The sequence below is a fragment of the Zalophus californianus genome, chromosome 11 (genome assembly GCF_009762305.2).
Source record: "Zalophus californianus isolate mZalCal1 chromosome 11, mZalCal1.pri.v2, whole genome shotgun sequence".
Taxonomy (NCBI): Eukaryota; Metazoa; Chordata; class Mammalia; order Carnivora; family Otariidae; genus Zalophus; species Zalophus californianus.
This window is the reverse complement of record NC_045605.1, coordinates 95747178-95773118: the sequence shown is the minus strand read 5'-3', so window position 1 is coordinate 95773118 and position 25941 is coordinate 95747178. Positions and strand designations below refer to the sequence as shown.

General features: G+C 53.8%; 1 protein-coding gene and 1 long non-coding RNA gene across 4 annotated transcripts in view; one reads left to right on the top strand and one right to left on the bottom strand.

Moving 5' to 3' along the window:
* The window catches only part of PRDM11 (PR/SET domain 11), a 79732-nt gene that overhangs the window by 46326 nt on the left and 7465 nt on the right, over positions 1-25941 (bottom strand). The window contains exons 1-3 of one of the 3 annotated variants that reach the window (XM_035723086.1): positions 1719-1876; positions 996-1120; positions 506-609 (exon numbers count right to left, since the gene is read on the bottom strand). In XM_035723086.1, the coding sequence (XP_035578979.1) occupies positions 506-609; positions 996-1114 (223 nt within the window). In that variant the 5' untranslated portion in view covers positions 1115-1120; positions 1719-1876. Of the gene's footprint in view, positions 1-505; positions 610-995; positions 1121-1718; positions 1877-25941 lie in introns of those variants that run through there. The other 2 variants (XM_027581160.1, XM_027581158.1) reach the window with 2 other exon arrangements.
* Positions 1933-3659, top strand: LOC113915318. The gene is made up of 3 exons (XR_003517618.2): positions 1933-2025; positions 2953-3140; positions 3418-3659. It is a non-coding gene; the product is annotated as an uncharacterized LOC113915318 (long non-coding RNA).

The following is a 25941-nucleotide window of genomic DNA, read 5'->3' as shown; positions in this document are numbered from 1 at the left end:
GGCATCGAGCAGTGAAAAGCCCACTGCGTGGGACCCACGAGTCCCGGCCCTGGCTCCACCCCAGCCAGCCACAGGCCCCTGAGTCTTCAGTGATAAAAACCCATTACCCTCCCTGGGGGCTCAACGGACAGGCCTGCCAATGCAGAGGAGACCAGAAGCTCCCTTTGTTTTAAGTTTACAGCGCAGCTTTGGAGTCAGATGGGTCTGGGTTGGAACTGCAACTGTGTGCATCTGAGGTCGGTGGAACCCGAGGCAGGGTCCTTAGCCCCCACCAAGCCCCACTATCCTCACCTGGAAGATGGGACCAATTAAGAGCCACCTCAGTGGTTCAGGGTGAGGGTTAACAGAAGCCTGGACCCGTGTCTGATACATCATAGGCGAGTGCCTATCATTAGTCTTAGGCTGCAAATTCCCTAAGCAGAGGTGCGGTGGGGGTCGGGGGGTGGGAGCAGGGTGAAGGGGTGAAGGTAGGAGAAAGCCAGGAACAGCCCCAGGCTCCACTTACACCAGAAGTCCACTTGCTGGAAGCTTTTGGGCATGATGAGCTCACGCTTTCCCTTCAGTTTCTTGGGCTCCATTTCCATGGTTGAGGGGTCTGGTCTCCTAGAGCTGGCCAGGCCAGGGGCCAGGAAAGGAAGCAAAGAAGCCATCAGAGAGTGGGAGGCTGGTGGACAGAGAAGCCGAGGACCTGGCCAGGAGGCCACAGGGACTCGGGGATGCAGGGCGGGTGGAGGAGTCCCAGCTGGGCTGCCTGCTCAGTGCAGGGGATGGTGAAGAGGTAGGAGTTCTGAGACCTGGGCCTAGGCCTTCTAGGGCCACTGTGTGGGTTCTTCTAGTCTTCTAGAGCCTGCGCTCGCTCATGTCTGCTCCCAGGAGATGCCCAGAGCGGGTGAAGGATGGTGGGCCAGGAGTGGGAACTCTCCCCAGGGCGTCCAACCAACCCAGCCCCGAGATTCCCCACTTCTCCCTCTCCTGCCCCCACACAAGGGCCTCACCAGGGCTGGCCATACTCCTGGTCTCGGAGTGGTGAGCAGACCTCGGTCTTCACCACGGTCACCATATCCCCCACGGCCGCCTTGGTCTGCGCCAGGCACTCCTTCATGTTGTCAGTCATTCTGTCCTGGGGACGCGAAGGCGGGTCCAGCACAGGAAGAGGATCAAAGAGACAGGGGAAGAAGGGTGAGTGTCAGAGAGGGCAAGCGGGGGTCCCGTGGAGTCTGGTTACCCTCCCTGCCATCCCCAGAGGAAGCGCTTGAGAACAGAGACAACAAAAACAGCTGTAGCCCGGCCAAGAGGAAATGCCATTTCTATCCTGGGCTGGTCCTGGGGACGACTGGAGCCACCAGCCCCACGGGGTCAGAGGCCGACGGGCAGCTCAGGCCAGGGGGTAAGACTGGATAGCACAGCCTGGACCCCAAGAGCAAAGGGTATGAGGAATCCACAGGAGTCTCCGCACAAGAGTCTGCAATGGGGAGCAGGGGAGGGACGACTCAAGTCCAGCTGGGGCCAAGGGGGACTGGCGGATGAAATGGGCCCCTCAGCGCCGCGTCGCACATCCCCCTCACCCAGAGGCTGCCAGGGAATGCAGCCAGGCCCGCTTTGCCAGCTCAGGGCAGGTACAGGCGGGGCCTGGGGGTCCTGGTGCGGGCCGGTGGGCCAGCCTTGACTCCAAACCCCACCCGCTCTGTCTAGGGGAGCCTCCCCAGGCCGCCGCTTACCGCCCTCCTCCACCACTGCGCCAGGCTTCAGCCCCTCCCTCGGCACCCCGGGGTCCTCATGCCAAGCCCGGGGACACTCTTCGGGCCAGGGTGGCGCGCGGCTCTGGCTGGGACCGCGCTCGCGGCCCGGGACTGGGCGAGCAGCGTGTGTGACTCACTACCCGGGGCCCCGCTGGCCACACCCCTGCTCCTCGGCTAATCAGCCCCCTGCTCCCCACCGGGGCCCCAAAGCCGGCGGCGGCTGGGAGGGGTGCGGGGAAACACGACGGCCTGCCCCCTCCTCCGAGCCGGCGGGGCCGAGAGGGGGGTAAGGGGGGGCGCGCGGAGGGGGGCGGGGGCTGCCCGGGCGGGCCGAGCCGCCCCGCCCCCCCCGCCCCCGCAGCTCCGCGGGGCGTCCCGCTCGCGTGTCCGGCGGGGAAAGTGTGAGGTCCCGCGGCCGGGCGCAGGGGTGGCGCGGGGGGCCGGGGAGGGCGCCGGCCGCTCTCTCCCTCTCACCAACCTTCCCGGCGGGGAGCTCCCTGCCCTGCCCGGCCGGGCCCTGCCCAGCGCCGCCCCCCGCCCGCCAGGCCCGGCATTCCTTGCGGGGGCATGTGGCTTCTTGCCGGCCCCGGGGGCACGCAGTTGGCTGGCGGCCGGGAGGGGGACGCGCGGGGAGCGGGAGGGAACGGGCGCCCGGGAGGGGCGGCGGCCGGGGGCCCACCCGGGGGGGAGTCCAGCCCCCACCCCGAGGGCCGGGGGGCGCCGGGCGGGCGTCTGGGGTGGCGGGGACAGCGGGGGATGAGGGGGCCGGGCCCGGAGCGGGCGGGCGTGCGGAGCGGGTAGGCGACGTGCGAGGGCGGCCCCCCGCGCTCCCTCCCTGCGGCCGCAGCGGACTCGCCGTGGCTGCGGCGGGGCCTGTGGCGAACGGGGCGACACCACCGATCCCTGCCCGCCGGGCGCGCCGCATTGTCGCCCCTTCCCCACCTGCGCGGTCCAGGGTGGGGACCGGGCGCCTGCAGCGGTGGGGGGGGGGGAGGGGGCACCGACCTCCTGGCCCACGGAATGGCCCCCAGCGGGCCACCGGTCAGGGAACAGGGGTTGAGGTCACCGAGGCAGGAACGTAGGGCAGGAAGATGTCGAGGGACTCCCCCAAGGTCACGCAGTCCATTCCTGATGGAATCTAGACTGGAGCCTGGGGCCTGCTCTGAGTAAACTGGAAACAGGAGAACCCCCAGATTCATGCATTATGTTTCAGGTCTGGTTCACCTCCATGCCACACTCTCAGCCCAACTTCTTCCAGAAGGATCACCAGGATCACCCTCGGGTGGGATCAGGCCAGGTGGGGACAAGGTCCTATGGATTTGTAAAGGATCACTGAACACTTCTTCCCTGAGGAGCACTTCTCTCTCAGATGGGCAGCATTCACATACAACACATCCTGAGGTAGTTAAGTCTGGTGGTTAGAGGCCTAGGTCCCCAAAGGGGCACTGCCTGTGTTCAAATCCCAGTGATTGGCTGTGTGAGCCCTGGCAGGTGTTAGGGACTGAAAGTTTGTGTGCTCTCCCACCCCAATTCATATGTTGATGTACTAACCCCTAATGTGACTATATTTGGAGACAGGGCCTGTGAGGAGGTGATAAAGGTTAAATGAGGTCATAAGGGTGGAGCCCTAATCCAAAAGGAAGAGACAACAGCAGTGTGCTTTCTCTCTCTCCACCAGGTGAGGACGAGAGAGCATCAGTGTGCAAACCAGGAAGAGAACCAGCAACCTGGTTCCTCCCCAGGAACCAAATTGGCTTGCACCTTTTTCTTGGACTTCCAGCCTCCGAAACTGTGAAAAATAAATCTTGTTTAGGCCACCCCATCTATGGCATTTTGTTATGGCAGCCTGAGCCGACTGAGACAGCGGGTTATCCAGCTTTTCTCTATGCTCCCATTTGTTCATCTGCAAAATGTGGCCAACGTTAGATTCTATCACAGACACTGCCATATGGAAATGGATGAAGATGAGTTTGGAGGGGGTTAGGCACAGTCTCTTGCATATCTGCACATGAAGAAAGCTGATCAGGAAGGTGGGTATGAGTGACCTCATTAACGGGTGGCTCTGAATTCTCTTCATTGGATTGGATTTGGTTTTTTTTAGTCAATCATTTGCAGACTCTGGCACTTTATTAGAAACAGACTGCTTGGACCATTTTGCATTTCTCCTGCTCTGGACCCTCCATCCTTCACCAGCACGCCCTCCCCCTGCCCCCCAATGCCACATCCACCCTGCCATGGCACCTGTGAACTTGTTGTGTCCTCTACTCGGAGCACACCTGAAAAACTACGGATCCTTCAGCCTTCACTGTCGTTCCCCACTCCACCCCCACCATAATACCCTCTCCAGCCCCATGTCCCTTTCCTCATGGCACTTGTCACCCTTAGAACGGTCTTTTGTTAGCATGATTATTTGATCAATACCTGTTTCCCATAATAGATGATAAGTTCCATGAGGGCAGGCACTTTTGCTCACCACTGAATAGCCAGGTGCCTGGTACCAGGGCAGAAGTAGTGAAAGACAAGCAACCTGCCAGGGCGTACGTAAGCTTTAAGGAGACACCCCCTCTCAGGTCCTGCACTTGCAGGAATGGCACCTGAAAATGAACGTGTCCTTGAATTTGGCACCTTAGCTGCCTTCTTGCCTCACCCTAGTCTCAGCTTTGCCTAGCACATAGGGCATTCTCAACCAAATGAATGACCAAATGACCCATGTCGCAATTCACCACCCCCTTTAATAGGTCCTGCTGGCCCCACTGAGAATCTCAACTCTTAAAGAGATCTCAGAAGGGAAGACAGGGTGGGTGGGTTATTGTTTTGAATCCTCTTCTGTTCGGGGTGCTCTCAGTGATCTTGGCCGGTGGGTTGCCCGGTGGGTGGCCCGGTGGGTGAGGCTGGCTTTGAGAGGCAGTGAGGTGCAGCAGAGAGTGTGATGGGTTAGACTCATGAGTCCTGGACCTGAACGTGATAGGAAGTCATAGAGTGTATGCTGTGAGCATGCGCACATCACTTAAACTCGCCAGGCCTTCGTGTCTTCCTTGGTAAAGTGGAAATCGTCATAATTGCCAGGTAATCCCCGGGAAGAATAAATGAGGTAAAGGCTGGGGCGAGGTCTTGGCAAGAGCCAGTGCTGCAGGTCTGTAAAGGATATCAGTATTAAGCTGGCCGCCCAGAGGCAAGGAGTGAGCAAGAAGAAGATGCGGCGGGGGGGGGGGGGGGGGGGGGGGGGGTTCCTGGAGGGGGGGACACAAAAAGAGGAAGGGAAGGAGGGAAAAGAAGTAGAGAATAAAGGATGGAGGGGAAGAGGGAGAGAAGGGAGGGAGAGCGAGGAAAAGAGACGTGCAGCCACTTTTCTAAGTCTTAAACAGAAAACCATCCTCTCTGAGAAAAGCATTAATTTATATCTCAAAGTAGAGATGTCTACCGGCCATTTCCTTTCATGTCTTATTTTTCATTTACATTCTACCTTCATCACGTGAAAGAATCGTGATGACTTGAAACACAAACACATAATATTCAACAGAGATTTCATGGAGAGAGATTTATGCCAATTATACCAAGAATCTGTTGTAAGACGGCTAGTGATCTAGCCGCCTGTTCAGTTCTGAGCTTCCTGGCAGCTAGAGCAAAAAGGGAAATACAATGGGTTTCAGAGTACTCAGTATTTGATACTTACTTATTGACTGCACAGTTAAGTTCTCTCCATTCTTGGAAGAGTCCAGCTGCCTGGTGAACCAGAACCCAGCCTCACTTGCATGACTGATGGGCTTTACAACTCCCTTCTGCGTCTGTACTGAAGGCTGTGGGGGTGGGGTGGGATGTGGCAGGACTTCCATTTGGGAAGAGAGGGAGAGAGAACACCCCAGACTAGTGTCCTTCATTGGGTCCATCTCAGCGGGCACCGTAGAGCCTGAGCCAGCTGAAGCTCCAGCAGCTGTTTCTGGAGTCTGCTCTGGACCTGTTCGCCCGCTGAGGGGCTTGGGGGAGGGGTGGTCAGCAGGCCTCATGGAGGCTCCAAGCCGTTGGCAATGCTCCCTCTCAACTGGCTCCTCTGAGTCTGCACACGCAGAGATTAGGCATGTTGCAAACCCAGCAATGAGATGCAAACCCAAGAGGAGGGGGCAGAATGCAACTCAGGAGGCAGCAGCTCTGTTTTCACCCTTGGCGGGGTGCCAGGGTCCTGGAATGCCCGGCAGCCGATGTGGCCTGAGGACTGGGAATCCGTGCCCACTTGGTTTCCCTCGCGGCTGGCACCCTGAGAATGTGACGGGCCCGCTCCGGTACCAGCACGGCATCCTGTGTTGTTCCCTCTGATAACCAAGGGACAGGAGATTAGAGGGCTGGCCCAAGTCACACAGGGACCCAGGCTGGGTATCCCAAGCTCTGGGTGTCAGTCCCGGCTGTGCCGGAAGTTTTTTAGGTGACCTCGTGCCAAGTTGCTTCCTGCCTCGCCCTGAGCCTCAGTCTCCCCTTCTTGAAGAATAAAAGGTCCAACACCGTTCTTAACAGTAAACCACGGGGGTAATGGAGGAAGAGCATAGAATGATTACAGGGAGTTGTTGAATTAAATGCCCAGCAAGCACTGCCTATAGACAGAATAAATTATATGCCTTTAATTTACATGTAAGACAGATTTGTAAATGTATGTAGATATTTTTAGGATGAACAAATGATACATTTATTTTAAAATGTTACTGAATTCATAGAAGCCGAATGTCACCATGCCTTTGGTTAATTAAATGATACCAGCACAGCCACTTACAAGCGATGTAACCTTGAGAAAATTAACCACTCCTACCTCAGTTTCCCCATCTGTCCAATGGGACTGAGGGCAGAACCTATCTCATAAGGCTGTTTTACACAGCATAACACCTGGCGTACAATAAGTACTCCATAAATATGGGTTCTTATTATCATTCAATTTATTTGTTGTTTTAAAAGTAGAACAGGCATCAGGTGGGCACATTGATGAAAAATTTATGACACTAAAAAGGGGGCCTTTATAAGCAGTTACTACCTTTAGGAGAGAAACACTTTTAAAAAATCTAAACTATAAAGATGCTCATCCCAATAGAAAAAAATGGAAAATGATATTAAAAAAGCAATTTGTAAAAGAAGACAAATGGCCAATATGCTTTATGGAAAACCACAAAACTTTAATACCCAAATAAATATAGATTAAAATAAACATCATTTTTCCTCTATTAAGTTAGCAAAGATTAAAAAATCTCAATAATATTCCAAGTTGGCAAAAGTGTGGAGGAAATACCCTACATACCCTCCTGGTTGGAAAAATTAATTGGTACAACCTTTTTGGAGGGCGATTTAGCCACACATATGAAAAGACTTGAAATGAGCAAGACATTCGTAGGAGCAACGCCAAATCTAGGAGTTTCTCCTAAGGACATAAGTAAGTTGTGTGCAAAGATGTACCCACAAGGCTGTCCTCTGCAACACTATTTTTAGTAGCAAAAACAACAACAACAACAAAACACCAGGGAAAAATGTACACCTTGAAAGCAAGAGAGAAGTTAATATATAGCACACAGTGAAATATTAGACAGTAATTAACAATGCTTTAGAAGAATATTTATTGACATAGAAACACATGCTCAACACATTGTCAATGAAAAGTGAAAGTCACTAAGTGAAAGAAGATAATTTTAAAGACTCCCTGCTCTATGATTCCAACTATAGGACATTCTGGAAAAGGCAAGACTATGGAGGCAGTAAAAAGTTCAGTGGTTGAGGGGTGCCTGGGTGGCTTAGTTGTTGGGCATCTGCCTTCAGCTCGGGTCATGATCCCAGGGTCCTGGGATCGAGCCCTGCATTGGGCTCCCTACTCGGCCGGAAGCCTGCTCCTCCCTCTCCCACTCCCCCTGCTTGTGTTCCCTCTCTCGCTGTGTCTCTCTCTGTCAAATAAATAAATAAAATCTTAAAAAAAAAAAAAACACCAAAAATTCAGTGGTTGACAGGGGTTAGCAGGAGGGAGGGATGAATAGGCAGGAGCACAGAGGATTTGTAGGGCAGTGAAACTACTCTGTGTGATACCATAATGGTGGACACATGTCATCATACATTTGTCTAAACCCACAGAATGTCCAGCACCAACAAGGAGCCTTGATGTAAACCACAGACTCTGGGCGATAATGATGTGTTGGTGCGGGTGCACCAGTTGTAACCCCCACAGCGGGGGCAACAGCGGGTGTATGGGGACGGGGGAATGTGAAAACTACACTTTCCCCCTCACGTTACTGGGAATTGAGAACTTCTCTAGACAGTAGAATCTATTTTTAAAAATGAAAATTGTGAAAAGATAGATACAAAATAATTCCATTTTAGAAATACATTCACATATGGATTTGCACACTCCGGTCTGGGAGGATATATTCTGGGGGATCACTTGCAGTTAGTTGGCACAGTGTGGTAGAAAGAGTTTCTCTTTTCTTCTTTTTGCTTAGGAGGAAAAAAAAAGTCACTTAAAAACTCTTTCAAGGAACTCTATCATCATTTAATTTAGAAATTGCTGGAGAAGATAAGGTCTAAGGTTCTGCCATCCTCACACACTTGTGATTGGATGCTGAGACCCAACCAATTGGTTGGGAGGAAGGACTCCAAATTAGAGACTGAATACCAGGCATGATGCAGACTTGATAAATGAATGCAAATTGACTGATGGATCCGTAAGGGCCCCGATATTTCTACCACAAAAGACTTCCATTTTTACTTTGCTTTGTGATTCCCATTTTGAAAGATTTTGTCTACCGAAAAGACCGTATACATTGTATAATCACTCATTCATTTTCGGGGCGCCTGGGTGGCACAGTCAGTTATGCGTCCAACTCTTGGTTTCGGCTCAGGTCACGATCTCAGGGTCATAAGATCCAGCCCCGCGTTGGGCTCTGTGCTTAGCGGAGAGTCTGCTTAAGACTGTCTCTCCCTCTCCTTCTGCCTCTCCCTCTGCACACTCTCTCTCTCTGTCTCTAAAATAAATAAATAAATAAATAAATAAATAAATAAATAAATAAATAAATAAATAAATAAATTCCTTTTCCTAGCTTTTCCTATACACACTGGTATGTGATAATCAGGGTTAACACACTGGTTAGTTGCTATCATCCTAAGCAAAAGCAAAGAGATCTGGCATGCTCATTCATTTGTCCTGCTGATTACAGGGAACTGTACAATGTTCATTAAGCTTCTTTATGTTCACAAAATACTTCGGTGGGTCGATTACTATGCAGCTATGAGACTAAACAAACCACAACTACATGTTATAGTATGTAGTATGTAGCATAATTCCATTTATATAAAGTTTTAAAAAAATGGGCAAAACTATGGTGTTAGAAGTGTTTGCGGAAAGAACTTGGGAAGAACTAGAAAGGGGTAAGCAAGGGGCTTGTCAGATGCTGGTCATGCTCTATTTCTTGATCTTGGTGCTGGTCCACTGGGTGTGTTAAGTTTGTGAAAATATATTGAGCCGTGCTTTTATAATATGTGCATTTCTTCTATATGTATTTATACGTTAGTAGAAACAAAGGAAAAATATCTGCAGGGGCCCTAAGGGCCAAGAGCTCCCATGGGGGAAACTCTGACCCAGCGCAGCCCCTGATTTTGCGCAATTGGAGAACTGGGGTCTGGGCTGCGAGGCTCCTGATTGGGTTTCAGGCCTTCAACTGCAGAGCAGTGGGGGTGGGGGGTGGGGGACCAAGAGAACACATTCTCCCACGGTGGTCCCTCCTACAGAACCTTTTAAAGGTAATAGGTTGACTCCATCATTGATAAGATTTTGATAAAAAGAGAGGTTGGGAGAGGTTCCTGAGTCAAACACAGAAGGCGGTCAAGGGTGGCACCTTTTTTTATGTGTTTGATTCTCAGGGAGACACTGCTGGTGGCTTACCTGGATCCCATGCCCCCATTCCTCCCCACTAATAGAACTGGACATTGTTCAAGTGCGACACCTCCCTCCCAGGACCTACTGAGATTCAGGAGAAGCTGAGCCTACCCTCAGTGGCGGTGTGGGCTCTGATTAATCTAAGCCAATTATGGTGATACCCATCCCCCTCCCCAGTTATTAGATCATGAACCTGGCCTTTCACTCATCAGCACATGACATTCCCCCAAGGTCGGACACCTGACCTACTTAGGCCCATCCAAGGGAAGAAAAGGGCTTCTATTTCACGACTTGAACAAGAAAGCATGCGGCCTCTGTTACAAATAGCAGGCACGTTGTGCAAAGGAACGGGAAGCACCCTCAGGATGAAGCTAGTACAGCAGAGCAGAGGGAAGGTGTGGTATGTATAATAAGTAATATATTTGTTCTTTGTCCCCAGTTCCTGGCAGAGAGCACCTAAAACCCTTGGAATTTCCCAAGTGATAGGAGTGTCTTTTGTTATTCATAAGGAGCCCCTTTCTAGCTCACCTGAGTTTATGCTAATAAGTGACTAAGGGTGGGGCCCCTACAGAGCCTCCGGATGGGGCCGGTCACGGTCACCCCACCCAGAACCAGAACCTGGATTAAAAAGTTAGAACCTCCAGCCCCACCCACTGACCCCCTGGGAGGGGAGGGGGCCTGGAGACTGAGGTCTACAAAAATCCTTTGGTTTTTAAAAGGAAATATAATGGACATAGCATATTCGTTTCGGGTGTAACGATTTGGTATCTGTATATATTATTGCAAAATGATCACAGAAGTCGAGTTAACATCTATCATGGTTACGGAATTCGTTTTCCTGTGATGAAAACACTTAAGACCTACTCTCTTAGCAACTTTCAAATACGCAATACAGTGTTCTTAACTACAGCCACCATTACACATTACATCCCCAGGACTTCTTTATGTTATAAATAAGCTAGTCATAAAATAAACTAGAAGTCTGTACCTTCTGTCTCCCTTCCACCCATTTCACCTCACCCCCCCCACCCCCCTCTGGCAACCAGCAGCCTGTTCTCTGTTATCTATGAGCTTGGTTTTGTTTCCTTCTGATTCCACATCTAAGTGAGATCCTTCGGTATTTGTCTTTGTCTGACTTATTTATCAGGGTCCATCCATGGTGTCACCAATGGCAAGACTTCATTCTTTCAGATGGATAAATAATATTCCATTGCATATCTCTACCACATCTTCTTTATCCACTCGTCTGTCGATGGGCACTTGGGTTGTTCCCAAGCCTTGGCTCTTGCAAATCCTGCTGCCGTGAACATGGGTGTGCAGATATCTTTTCCAATCAGTGTTTTCATTTTCTTTGGGTAAATACCCAGGAGTGGAATTGCTGGATCATAGGGTATTTCTATTTTTAATTTCTCTGAGGAACCTTCTTATCATCCTCCACAGTGGCTGCACCAATTTCTATTCCCAAAGAAGTGCACGAGGGGTCCCTCTCCTTCACCTCCTGGCCAACGCTTGCTCTCTCTCGCCTTCCTGATGACGGCCATTCTGACAAGCATCGGGATATCTCACATTGTGGTTGTGATTTGCATTTCCCCAATGATGATGGTGACTCATGTACCTGTTGGCCCGTGCCTCTTCTGTGGAAAAAGGTCTATTCACATCCTCTGCCCATTTTTTAATCACATTGTTTGTTTGTTTGTTTGTTTGTTTGTTTTTGCTGTTGAATCATAGGAGTTCTTCACATCTTTTGGATATGAATTCCTTTCTCTGATAGGATGATGATTTGCAAATATTTTCTCTCATTCAGTAAGTTGCCTCAAAAATTCTTGAGCAACATTCAGAGAGCTTCCTGGGTGGTTGAACAGGGGGTGGTGCTGGGAGGGTTAGGGTACCCTTTATCATTAGCCAGTGATTGTCCATAAAGCACTTTCCTCAGTTCTGTGAGTCATTCTGGCAAATCACAGAACCTGAGGAGGAGGTGGTGGAAACCCCTGATTCACGTTGGTCAGAAACACGGGTGTCCCAGGACTCGCAGCTGGTGTCTGAAGTGGGGACCATCTTGTGGGACTGAGCCTTCCATCTGTGGGATCGGTGCTCACTCTGGGTTGTGAGGTTTAGAACCAAAGGGAGTCCTTGCGCACCTAGTCGGTGTCGGAGAATCGGAGAATTGGTTGGTGTTGGACAACGCCTCAGAGACCGGGACTTGGACTGACAATGGAATCAACTGCTTCTGGAATCTGCCCTACTTCTGCACTTCCTGTTAGGCCCCTGTGTCACTCAAGCCCCCCCAGGACAGGCCTCTACTCGACGCAGCCATCACCGTCCGCACCACGGGGACAGGCCCCCACCTCCCTGCTCTGGCTGGGGTCCAGAACTCTGGCTGCACCTCTGTGAAGAGTCGGCCTCCATGCTGCCTTGGGCTCCAAAGGGGCAGATCAGGAGGGCCTGCGGCAACTCACCCCAGTCACGGCTCTCCCCTAAACCCAAGGCCTGACCTGAAGCTCTAACCGGAGCCCTCCCTCCCTCCCTCTCTCTCTCTCTCTCTCCGCACTGCTGGTGGGAGCAGAAGCTGGTGTATTTATGGAGCGCAGTAGAAGCCTGGGAACCTTTTAAAAGATGCACATAATCTTCTGTCCTCCAATTTCACTTCTAGGAATTTCACTGAGACACATCATGTGTAAGCGTGTTCACTGCAGCACTGTCTAGAATAGCAAAAGACTGGAAATAACTAACGAGTCCGATCAAATGGGCCCCTGGTCCACACCCTCCTCGGAGCCCCATCGCGTGCCCGGCACCCAGCACAACTTCTCCAGAGCAACCTTGTTCCTACCGCTGTGCCGCTCGCTCCCACCATGGCCAGAGGGGCTGCCCTGCTCAGCCCACCGTGGGGCATGGCTCCCGGCTGGTGCCTTTTCCCTCTGCCAGGAAGCCTCCTCCCCCAGATACCCGCAGGGCTCTCTCCCTCACTCCCTTCAGGCCTTTACCCCATGTCACATCCTCTGCCCCCTGAGAGAACTGCAATCCCCCCGACAAGTCCTATCCCGCTTTCCTTGCTCTAGTTTTCTCCTGCACTCGACTCACACCAGCAAATGTACATAGCACTCATTTATAGTCTTTGCTGTCTGTCTCCCCAACCAGAATGTAAAGGCCAGGAAGGCAGAGATGTTTATCCTCCGTTGATTGCCGTATCCCCTGCAAGTCGAACGGTGCCTGGTGCAAAGTGAGCACACCATAAACATTTGTTGGATGGATTACATAATTGGTGGTGAAAACAAAACCAAGGTAAAGCCTGTTTGCATAATGAGAGAGGCAGCAACGAGTGGTGGTTGACAGCATAGGTCCTGGCGCCCGGGTCCCGAGGTTCAACTCCCAGCTGCTTCCCTTAATGCTGTGTGATGTTGGGGGGGTTTCTTAGCCTCTCTGTGCTTGGGGGATATGAATAGCATCTACTTGGTAAGGCTCTTTGGAGGATTAAATGAATTAATATTTGCAGTATACTTAGAATGGCATCTGACACAGAAGTAAGTAAGCTGTATAAGTGTTATATAAAAGAAACGTGCCCTATTTTAATAAAATAGAAGGGACATACACATGTATACGTGCTCACGTCTGCACGGAAGAGCTCTGAGCTGTGACAGCTGCTAGGGCTGAGGCCTAGTGGAGGAAAGGGCCTTACTTCTTACTGAGTTTTCCACCAGATGCATGCATTTCTGATTGAAAAAACAGATTAGTAATGCCTCCGAGTTATTGATTACGGAGGAAGAAGTTTATTACGCTTTTCTATCTTTTTTTGCAAAACAACAAATTGTAAAAGGCATCTTAGTATTCATGGTTAAAAAAAATAAGCTGCAGGCTGCCCTGCCACCTCCCAGGCAGGGAGAAGGGGGGAAGGCATCTGCTGATGGAGGGAGGGTGGAAAGAGGGGGCTCCTCCCTACCACCTGCTGGCCCCCTGGAAGGGGACTCTGAAGTCCACACCAATTCCCCTAGGCCGGCCTGGCTCCAAGATCCCAAGTATCAAGTTGAGCACAGACACATAAGGCTTGGGGGAGAAGGAGGGGTGCCTGTGGAGGGTCGGGGTCCGGCTGCCTCAGTGTAGGGTCTCTGGTCTGGGGCTGCCAGAGCCTCAGGGAGGCCACACTTGCCAATGATGCCATGGGAAGGTAGGAGGTCATGAGTGAAAGAGGCCTGGATGTGTAGATTCATTTAAGGGTGGTCAGGGCCATGCCGCGCTGATGGCTCGCCCGGTATGGCAGATGCTGGAGCCCCCCAGGGCCTCTAGTTCGGTCAGCTTCTTAGGTCCCCTCCCCCATGATGCTAATGAGGAAGGCAAGGCAGGGAGTTGAAGCCATCTGCACCCAAGTCCCTCTGGCTTTTAAGGAGTAGGCCTGGGGGTGGGGGGCGGCGCCTGGGTGGCTCAGTCGTTAAGCGTCCGCCTTCGGCTCAGGTCATGATTTCCAGGTCCTGGGATTGAGCCCCGCATCGGGCTCCCTGCTCGGGCGGGGAGCCTGCTTCTCCCTCTCCCACTCCCCCTGCTTGTGTTCCCTCTCTCGCTGTGTCTCCCTCTGTCAGATAAATAAATAAAATCTTTAAAAAAAAAAAAAAAAGCAGTAGGCCTGGGGAAAGTGAGCTTTCGCATCCCACCGCCGCCTCTGGGCTGTCGGAGCTGAAAGCCTGCCCCCAGACCACTGGATCCAAGGCCCTCCTTTCTTGGCTAGGAGACGGAGGCCCAGAGTGGGAGTGACTTGCTCAAGGCCTCCCAGAGGAAGGTGGTGGGAGATAGGAACCCACCGCCATGGTCTGTGCTGGGCAACCGCCCCTCACCCAGCCCTCCTTTCTCCGGCCCCTCTCCAGGGTGTCCTGCACATTCTCAAACTTACACTTCCCCTGCCCCAAGGAGCTGGAGCCTCCGCTTAGCAAGGTAGGGCCCTGGGGAAACCCCACATGGTGTTTTGGCTCCAAGGAAAGGGTCCCACTGCACCGTGAGACCAGAGGGGAAGGCCTGGGGAGGGAGTCGCTGTGGGGCCGTGGGGGGCCCAGTGGGCCTGGCTCCCTGCCTTCACCTCTCTTGCAGTCTATTCCTCCTCCTCCCTTGCTGCTCTTTCCCGTCCCTGCCCTTCTCCGTGGCTGTTTATTCTATTCGTCCAGTCTTGCCCAGAATCTCAAAATTAAAAGAAACCTCAGAAGTCACCAAAATCCTGGCTTCTCAATGTGTGGTCTGCAGACCAGCAGTAGGGGCATCGCCTGGTGCTTATTAGAAAGGCAGAGTCCCGCGCTCCACCCCAGACCTCCTGCACCAGAGGGCGCCCCAGGTGGTGGGCATGCGCAGAAGAGTTGGGAAGCATGCATGGCAACTGCAAGGTGCTCAAAGCCATGGCACCTGTCATCACCAAGTGCGATGAATACCTCCCACAGGAGCTCACTATCAGCAGCCAGGCCGCCACCCCATCTTTGGAAAAGTAAGGGGGGGTGTGTGTGTGTGAGTGTGAGTGTGTGTGAGTGTGTGTGTGTGTGTGTGTGTGTGTGTGTGTGTGTGTGAGACAGAGAGAGAGATGGGTGAGCAGTCCGCCAAGGGTCCTGCGCATCCCTGCTGAGTATGTAAACTGTTAAGTCCTCACCATCCTCTGACGCTGAGCCACGTCGGTAGCTAGTCACGTAGGTAATTAAGTAGGTCAAAGCGACCGCAGCGTGGTGCTCAGGCCCAGAGAAAGGGAACCAGCTTATTCATCGCTGGCTACCCGAGGTGCCGGGCCCTTAGCTCCGAGTTCTTCTGGCACTGTGTAATCCACTGTCCACACAGTCACTGTCTGGGTCCACTGTGTCACCCCAGGGGACTTGGAGTGCAGTAACCAGTGCCCCCAGGTAATGATCTTACTGTTTACTGCACTGGAGTCAATTGTCCTGCTGATCCGTAAAGTCTTGGCCATAAGATTGGGGTTCTTCCCTAACTCTATGTGTGTGTGTGTAGGCATGTCTATTTGTCTCTCTGTGTGTCCTCAGTGGCCATTCACTAAGGTCTTCATGGAAAGGCTCATACGAAGACCTTGATTTGAAGGCATTCACGGGGAACCTGGCCTCGCCTATGCATCCACTTCGTGCCAACCCTTGCGCTCAGGTGTTCCACTTTTTCATTATGTCGCCTAATCCTCCCCACAACCCTGCAGGGTGGATTACAGCCCCTTTCTACAGCCGCTGAAATTGGAGCTCTACCTGTAGCTCATCTAGCTCGGTCTCAAAACAGTAACAAACATAAATTATCTGGACACGGGCAGTAAAGAAGCGAAGAATGAGATGATTTCGGGGAAAGATACCTGTGAACGCAAGGTGGTGTGCTCACCGATGATTAGAATCACCGTTTGTCAAGCTGGCCCTAACAAACGGGTGTCCCAGGGCTCCCCGAGCTAAGCTAGCAAGCTCCATACTGAGCAGGCACTGCAGAACCATGACACTCCATCAGATAGGTGAAGCTGGCAAGGGTGCAAGACCTTTATCCCAGCCCTCCAGGAAGGAGGCACGAGGGCCACGGTGCGGCTGATGCGAGGCTCTTTGCTAGGTGCTCGACGCATGCTGTTGAGGATATCCTTTCATTCATTCTTGACTTTCTTGCGTACCAGGCACTGTCCTAGGTGCTAGGAACCCCAGGGTGAACTAGGTCCTCGCCCTCATGAGGCTTGCAGCCTGGGTAGAGTGTCTGTAGGTTTTCCTGCTAGCATCCATTCCCCCTTCTGGCACCAAGGAGCCTGGTGTCCTTGCAGAGGACACTGGTTGGTCCTATCCCAGAATGGATAGGTAGAGCTCCAATTTCAGCGGCTGTAGAAAGGGGCTGTAATCCACCCTGCAGGGTTGTGGGGAGGATTAGGCGACCTAATGAAAAAGTGGAACACCTGAGCGCAAGGGTTGGCACGAAGTGGATGCATAGGCCAGTTGGCACTCAAACCTGCAAGTCATAGTGAATGGTGCAGGGAAGGGTAAAGGACCCAGCCAATCATGAGTGGCAATTTGGGGGCTTTGGAGGAATCTGCTGGGAAGAGGGCGTGCTGAAAGGATGGAATGTTACTATGGATCTGCTTGCAGCCAGCCACCGTGGCACCACCGACACTAGCCTGCCTACGAATGGAGTCAGTACAAAAGAGAGCAGGGTAAGATGAACAGACCAAGTCCTGAGGACACTGTGTGAGCCCTGGATCCCACTGTTCCTGAAACTGTACGTGATCCTGGACTTTGCATAAATTCCATGTTTGCCTAATCCTGATTGACTTGAGTGTCTGTCTTACTGTCTTTAGTCCTTTCAAAAACCTAGTGAGTACAGTTTTACCTTACTTGTTTTTCAGACAGGAAATAGAGGCTCAGAGAAGACAAGTGCCTGGAACAAGGCTGCACAGCAGCTGTCTGGAATCTATCCAAGTCAAAGCCCATGCTTTTTCCACTACTCCCAGGTGGCAGTCTCACATGGGGGGTGACAAACTACAATCAGGGGGTGGGGTATGGGGCTTCATGTCAGGTAGTGAAGGACTTCCCTAGAAAGGTGGCCCTCGGGGTGATAATTAGAACCTGCTCCAACTAGAGACAGGCTGTAGAAAGGTGGCAGAAGAGAGGATCCACAGGTTACAAACTGGTGGCTGATTTTTTGTTTTTGTTTTTGTTTCCAACTTTTATTCTTGCTTTAGTTGCCAACTCTGAAGAAACAGACGATTTCAGGTAAAAAAACCCCATGTTCAGCTTTTCTGGAAAATCGGAAGCACTGGCAACAGGAGGCAGGTGGCTCCCCATGGCCACAGTCTGCCACAGCTGGGGGGCGGGGGGGGGGTGCTGCTCAAACGGGCAAGGCGCTAACACTCCAGATCTCCAGCCAACTTGTGCCACTCGGGTGCGTTCCCTGCCCAGCCCGGCATCTGAGTTCACCATGCTGAGCAGACGCCATCCTCTGGGAACCCGGCCTCAGGCAAGATGGGGTGTTGGGTGGGACCTCACCAGCCTCCCTGCCTCTGTCCCCTCTGGCCTCTCCCAAGTCCCCCAGGGCCAGGACGGTCCCTGGTACCCAGCAGGGGCTCAACACACACTTGGTGAGTGGACGAAGCAGATGAGAGGGTGAGAGCCACCCTGTCAATGCACTCCCCGGGGCCGTGTGCTGTAGAACTCTAGGTTCTGGGGTGAGACGGCTCGGTGTGGATGCTTACTACCACTTACAACTGTGTCATTGGGGGCAGGGAGTTCTTTTCCTTTCTGTGCCTTCAGTTACCCCTCTATAAAATGGAAATAACAAGAGTCACATAGGGTTCTGTGAGCAAAGGGGTAGCTGTCAGTAAGTAACTATTGGCCTGACCTCTTCCACTGATCGCACAGACTTTAGACAAATCCCTCCCCCCATCCGAGCCCCAGTTCATCCAAGGTGCTTGGGTTTGATTTTGTCAGGACCTGCCAGCTCGGGCACTGGGTCACTGAAAATTCAGCATTCAGGCAAACTACTGGCGCTGGGCACGTAGAAGCACCCGAGGCCACGGGGGTCTCTCTGCGAACTGCTTCACCACCGAGCTCGAAACAGACCCTGAGGGCCATTATGGTCAGGCCCCACGTAATGCCAAGTTCCTTTAGAGTCAGCCCAAGTTCCAGCTCCGGGACCTGCTGTGGCTCATTTACTCCTAATCGTGATGACCCAAAGGTCCAGGGACACGGCTGGAAGGAGCTAGCCCTCGGGGGCCCTTCGTGGGGTCCCTGGGTGTCCTGTCCTCGCTTCGGTGAGCACGCAAGCGGGGCCCCCCATGGCCGTTTCACCGCGGCTGGCGCCGGGGCATCCAGCTGGCAGAGCCCCTGCCATTTCTCTCACACGCCCCCGGATGGGAAATGATTCATGAAAACCAAGAAGGTAAAATTAGCCCAAAGGCTGCCGAGTAATTTATGCAGCCAACAGGCCCAGGAGGGAGGGGAGGCCCACGCTGCCAGCTCAGTGTAGCCTCCCGGGGGCTGGCAGAGGCCGGCCTGGCCATCGGGAGCCTCTGTCTCTGGGGTCTTCTATTTCGGGACTCAGCCTCCAGGGCTGTTGGCAAGGCTTCCGGAACGGTCCCTGACCCCCGCCCCACCACACTCAGCAGACCCATGCCTGCCACCGGGGACCTGCTAAGTGTCAGCGGGTTGCTGGGGAGAAGCTCAAGCACTCCATCCTCATCTCAGTCTCAGGAGGACAGTTTCACCCTGTCTATTTCCCAGGTGAGAAACGAAGGTGCTGAAGGGTCAGGTAGACAGCCAAAGGTCGGCGCAAACCCAGAATTCCAACCCAGATCTCGCCAAAAGATGTGCTTCTGCCCCCACCACCCCCCCCCCCGCCGCCCCCACGCTGGCTGTTATCTGATGAACTTCAAGTTCTCAGGGTGGGCCGAGGGCAGCAGACCCAGCGGGGATTCCCTGGCAAGTCCTCAGCCATGCTTTTCACCGTTCTCAGGACTAGTCAACCCCAGAACCAGGCCCCATTGTCCCAGCTTGGCTAGGTGGAGGGTCCCTAATATCCTAGTATCTTAAAAAGGGGTTGAGAAAGTGGGGCATAAATCATACCCCTTAATGGAGGTACAGAACAGTGGATATCAGTGAGCCCTGTAGTCTCACTTTCCCAGGCTGTATACCAAGCCCAGAGAGAGGAAGGGGCTTCCTTAAGGCCACACAGCAAACCTCTGGCAGAGCCTGGGATGGAACTGCATCTCCTGAGTCCAGCTACAGGACTGTCAAAACTATTTTTAAAGACAGAACTATTTTGCTGTCAAAACTATTTATAAAGACAGAAAATCTGAGTGGGAGAGGGTTCCCCATCTGAGGGGACAGCTGAGGCAGCAGTCATCCCAGAGACTTCCTGGGGCCCCCTCATCTGGTTATGTCTGATATCGGCCCGCACTTTTGGAACCCACAGGCGACACGTGAGCACCTGGAGGGGGATCCTCGGGAGGCAGTAGTGGGAAGCAGAGTGGAATCCCAGTCTAGGCCTGTGGGAACCTGCACCTCCTGAGCCTGGGTGAGAAACAGACTCGGGAAACTGACAAGAAAAGGTGTGTGTACGTGAATCACCCCACAGCTGTGAGTGTTCAACAGGAATGTCAGGGTCCCTCACGAACGCGGTCACAGTGCTCACCCTCAGCCCCTCTGGCCCCTGGCTTGGCCCAGAGGAAGCCCGAGGCCAGCCGTGGGTGACATCCCACAGCCACCCATGCAGAAAGAACTCACCTCTGTCCCCCAGGCAGGCAGCTGAGTGCCAGACAGTACGGTAGCTCGGAGCAGTACCACTCACTCATAGGACATGGTTCAGAGCGGCTCAGTGGCCCTGTCTCCCCAGAGGGACCGGAGCTTGCCATGGCCCAAGCCCTGAGCTCGTCGGCACTTCCAAATATCAACACACTAAGCGGACCCTTCCCATCAATGCTGGGGGAAAGGTGGCTTGGTATTCATTTCACTGACATCCAGAAAGACGGAGTTGCTTACTCATTCGATACGCGTATGCCAAGCACCTGCCGTGCATCAGGCGCCGACAGGAAGAAGACAGGTGTGTTTTGCCCTGGGGGGCGGTCCTCCTGCCCCTAAGAAGCACTGGAGTGGTCCACACACAACCTCTGGGGCCATGCTGCTGGGATTCAAATCCCAGTGTCACGCCCATAGGACTCGGGGGAGTCACTTAGCCTGTCTGTGCCTCAGTTTCCTCAGCTGTAAATGGAGAATAATAATGGCATCCACCTCGTGAGGTTATTCTGAAGATTAAGTGAAATGTTATGGGTCAAGACTTAGAATAACACCAGGCACATAGTAAGTGCTCAATTAATACGAAGTTATTATTGACCCAGGACCCAAGCCCACATCCCTCTGACCCCACCAGCCAAGCTCATAACTCAGAGATGGGCCAGCTCAAGGTCTTTGGTGTGACCCAACGGCAGGACTGGTAAGGGCTCTACATCCAGAATCAGGAGGTGGGGGTTCAAGCTTCCCCTCTGCCAACTGCCAGCTCGGAGCAGCCCCTGCACTTCTCTGAGCCTTGCTCTCTCCAGTCCTAAAAAGGGCCCAAGGATGGCTGCGCTCCTGTTTCCCTGGGAGGAGCACCCCGAGTCCCAAGGGCCGCTGCAGCCCCCTGCCCACACCACAGGACGGGCTCAGAGAGTAAGCCCTCTCCCCAGCAGGGCAGACGGCTGCAGTTGAAGCAGCCACACTCTGTCCCCACCTTACCTCGGGCCCCTGAGAGGGTTTGTGGCCGGTGCTGGGGAAGGGCTGGGCCCTGGGCCAGCTACGGTGCTTCTCACTTCTCAGGAAATAATCCCAACCCTCTGAGCTCACTGACCGCACAGGCCGCCGACCGGAGGGCAAGCGGTCACGCAGGGCTGCCCGGCGGGGCACCTTCTGCCAACACCATCACATTCAGTGGCCTCATGAAAAGGAGCTGGACATGAAGCCAGACTGCCTGGGTATATTCTCAATGCCTCTGGCAGCTAACCGCCAAGTTCTGGGCGGGCGAGTCACTTAACTGCTCGGAGCCTCAGTGTCTGCATCTGTGAAATGGCCTCAGCCGGGCTGCCTATGCCAAGCTGGTGGGATGGTGGCAGGAGAGGTGGTGTAGAACTTGGAGGGTAGGGAGGAGGGAAGGAAAGAGCAAAAGGGCCACTCTTTCCAGCACTAACTATACAATCACCGGCAGAGATTGGCCCCGCCCCTCCCCGAGCAGAAAGGCAAACCCAAGCCTGGACCAGCCAGTGTGGCCCAGAGGGGCCCCAGGGCTCTCCGGGGAGAGGATGACCCCAAGCTGCTTTCTTCTCCTGCCCACCCTGCAGGCCAAGGGAGATCAAATCCCCAGCCACAGCGGGTCCCATTGAGAGCCGGCAAATCTGCCCGAGGTGTGGGGTTACGTTACCAGGCTCCCGGCCACCACCGCTAAGTGAGGGGTCAGGCTGACCTCCTTCCCTCCCCGTAGGCTCCAGTCCAGAACCTGCAGGGCCAAGCTGGGAAGTAGTCCGATCACCCGCCGCATCCCAGGCAGCAGCCTCCTCTGGGAAATCAGTGAGTGGACGGTGGGATGAAACTGTTGTGGTGGCTAGAGCCATCGCAGGCTGCCTGCTGGGGACACAGGGCCCCTGCCCGCAGAGTGGGGTGTGGAGCTAATACAGACGAGAGGCCCCAGGATAGACTATTACTGGGATTTGACTGAGTGCCTGGCACAGCAGTCTGCACTTTACATGTGTTTCCTTCCTCGGTCCTGTGACCGAGATGCTATTGTCCTATTTTACGGAGGATGCAACTAAGGCACCCAGAGGTAGAGGTTAAGGAGACTTCCCAGAAACACCAGGATTTGAACCAAGAACCAAGTGACCCCAAAGTCCACTTACAACAGCCACCCAAGAGATGGATCACTCAAGAACATGCCCTTTGAGTGAGGGTAGAAACACCCAAGTGTGAAGGAGAAAAGTCTCCAGGGGCCATGGCTACTATTTCTAGCCCCCTGGGGACTGCCTGGGGACAGGGGAGCAGCCTCTCTCTCTGGCTCTAAAGAAGAGACCCAGGAATAGTTTGGGCCCTACAGGGAGACATTTGGTTCCGTGCAAAGAAAGTCTCTGTGGATGGCTTTTAAATATTGGGCAATCATTTTTTAAAAATCCAACAGGCTCCCATGCGCAGCAGCAGCTACTCTAGGTAAGCCCAGGGAGGCACAAGAATAAAATCAGAATTAACCTAAACGTCCACCAGTAGGATAATGGCTAAATCCACTGTGTAGCAGACAGAAAGAGAAAGAAAGAAGGAGAGAAAGAAAAAGAATTATGATAGCTTGCTATGTAAAACCATGACTAGATTTCCCAGATCCAATGTTAAGTGAGAAACGCGTTTACAGAATGATCTGTAACCATTTGTTTAAACACACAGACGCATGCACGCTGTAATGTTGCAACCTCCCAAAGGTTCTGTGAGTGGATGTACAGAGAGGTATCTAGACGGCTATATACCAAAGTAGTAACAGTGATGATTAACCCTACAGAGGAGGCCGGAATATTGTGGTTATGAAGGAAGATAATATTTAGCTTTTTAATAATATTTGACTTTAGTACAACAAAAACGTATTTGTATATTCCTTACATAATTAAAAAACTTAGTAAAACAGCATAAAAAAAGACACAGTGGGCTGCCTTGGAACCAGTGAGCTACTGGTCCCTGGAGGTATGCAAGCATCTGCACTGGGGTGGAAAGATTTGAAAGAATTTGCAGAACACAAGGCTAGTGGGTTAGCTGGCCCTTCTGAGCCTCGGAGCCTTACCAGGGGAGTAGGAGCAAAGCCTGTATTCTGCCCGCTTCAAGAGTGGCTTTAAGGAAGCACAGAGCATCAGACCCTGGAGCGGGGAGAGGCTATGGGCCCTCACTATGACTTGGGCAAGGACGCACAGGCCAGTCTCTCCCTCTCCCCTGCCCCCCAGGGACTCCTAGTCCCAGCCCTTCAGTCCCAACAACCCCCAGCCCCTGGCCAGCAGGCCTGGTATTAGCCTCAGGCTCCCAGGGTCTGGGCCGTGTCTCTGGGAGGACCTCACACTGGGGACAAGAGTTCAGGAAGAAGGAGAAGAGATGCTCACAAGGCTGACTGTTCCTGTGACACTGAGCCCAAGCTGTGGCCATGGCCACACGGTGAACCCCAGTCCCCAACAGGCTGAGCCCCAGGCCCAGCCATAGCCCTGGCCCCTGATAGGCTAACGAGCAAAGGTCGATGAAACCCTTACCTTACCTGGCAAGACAGCCATGGGGTCAAGAAAAGAGCCGAGAGATATGGGGTTGAGTCCCAACATCTGCCCCTGACTTCTCATAAGACCTGGACAAAGTCACTGAGCCCTGTGGTACCTCAACCCTCTCATCTGCAAAATGGGCGGAGAGTACCTAACTCCCAAGCCTGCTGTGTTGATACAATGAGGTCATTGTCCACATAGCCTCTTTGTGGACTCCCACAAAAAATGTGAGGCCCCCATCCACACCATGGACACTGGGTGCTGAGAAAAGGAGGTGGCCACAACTGAGCTCCAAAAGCAGCTAGACTTGCTGCAAGTCTGGGAGCCCAGAGGTAGTTGGAAAGGGGCCCGTTTCTGGCCCCAGGTAGGGACCAGGAAGCAGCAAGCAGGGGACTTCTCCAGACAGAGACAAGAACGCACGGGAGGAGACAGGAGTCAGTCCGAAAGAGCAGGGGAGACTTTCCTGGCCACCATCCTGGGCCGAGGGCCAGGGTGCTCAGGGAGGGCAGGGAGCCACTAGCAGGTGCCAAGCCAGAGTACAGTTTCTACCTGAAACTGGGGGCAGGGGCCCTGGGAGCCGGGCCAGCGAGTCCTTGCCTCACCGGTAGCCAGGAACTGGGGCACAGACAGGCTACAGATCCACAAAGGGGAATCAGGAAGAGGAAGAGCGATGCTCAGTCAGAGAAAGCCATGAGCCAAAGGACGGGAGCTGCCCCAGTCCGGGACAGAAGTGGCACCGGGCCACACAGAACAGGCTCAGGGTGTCCTGTGGGGAGAGGGGCCCCTGAGAATCAAGAAGGTCCCACCTGGTGCTCACAGGGAAAAGCGCCCACTCTGGGGAAGGGCAGACAGCAGCACGAAGCCTGAGGTAGGAGGCTTAGCGGCTCCAGGGCCACCTGACCCCACCTCGGGGAGACCCGTGGGCTGTGGCAAGTACTGAGTCCAGCGTGGGGCCAGCTCAAGGCAGAGAGCCAGAGAGGTCCGAGGACTCGCGCCTTGTGCCTCCAAGCACAACCCAGGCCATTGTCAAAACCAGAGCTCCTCAGCGACTCCTGGTCGTGAGGCCAGCAGCAGCCAGGCTGTGGTGAATGCCTTCTAGCCGCATCCTGCAGGGGCCTGGGCGGCTGGACTCCCCACTGAATGGCAGCCAGACGGTCCTGCCTGCTGTGTGGGGCCCAGCTGACAGGGAGCTGCAGGGAGGGAGCGGGGAGGGGGGCCACTCTGAACAGGGGCCCCCCGAGGAGGAGGGTGTAGGTGGGGCTGGCAGGAGAGGCGCTGCCTGCAGCCTCCCTCCCTGCAGGCCAGCCTTCTCCGCGGACCTGTGGCCACATGCAGGCCCAGACAAAGCATGGGCTGTTCCCGGCAGCCCCCAGACAGGGAGGGTTGGCTCTCCTCCCCCCAAGGCTGAACCACGGCAGCAGCTCCCCGACACCATGCTGTCTGCTCACCTGAGCTGGCCCAGATGGGATTCGAACCATCATCCCTCAGCACGTCGACCGAGCGTTACTCCTCCGGCCCCACATGCAGGCCTCAGCCCCGACCTGACAGAGGGTTCGAGCCGGAAGCCACTTCAGGCGGCTGTCCACAGTTCACCCCCTATGCGGACCCCACACCATCACACGCCAGGGGACTGGCCAACACCCCACCTCAGCCTCAGATCTCAGCCTTCCCTCCTCCTGCCCACACTCCCTGGCATGACTCTGGACTCCGTGAGGCAGCCGGCACACCCCCTTTGACAGCTCACAGCACGGGTAGCATCCAGCAGGGGGATAAAAGGGCTTCACCATAGCCAGCCAAGCACACCAGAGGCCAACCCACTGACCAGGATAGCCCGGGAAGGCCTGCTGCTCACACAGCCAAGAACTGCCCACCTGTCCAGCCAGGACTGACCCGGGGGCTGCCAGGCACCAGCAGAACCATGGGCCTGGCTGCCTCAGAAGGGGGCAAGGAAGAACCGCTCTCCAGCAACTTATCCCACTGGGCACCAAGAAGCAGCCTTCCGGAAAGCTGAAGACAGAAAGGAAATGCCACCCGGATGGCCCCTTCAGTCATTTAAAGCACCTCCTCAGCTGTGACTTTATCTCCCACCTCAGGACCTCCGCCTCCAGAACACTCTGGACACTTGCTTTCTTTAAGTCCCGGCTCAGCCTGGCATTCAAGGCCCTCCCAGTCTGGCCCTAGCCCCCCTCTCCGCGGCCATCTCCTCTACCTGTTCTCCAAACACCCAAGACCACTTGCCCCTTCCCTGAACGGCCCTATCCTCTTGTTGTCTGCCTTTGCACATACTGTTCCCAGTGCCTAAAATGTCCTGCCCTCCTCCCCCACCTGGCAAACTTCTACTCTTCCTTTAAGGTCCAGCTCCATGCCTCTTCTTCCGGGAAGCCTAACAGTCTCTCCCTCTCCCACCACTGGTGGCAGAATCACTTGCTCCCCTCCCCACCACATCCACGAGCAAGTAGGGCACTTCCTACCTTCAATCACTGTTAGGATCTGGGCCAGAGCTGCTCACGCTATTCGTGGTAGAGGTTTTTTGTTTTTTTTAAGTTTTCCAATCTGTTGCCAACTGATGCTTTTGTAAATTACAATTAAAAAAA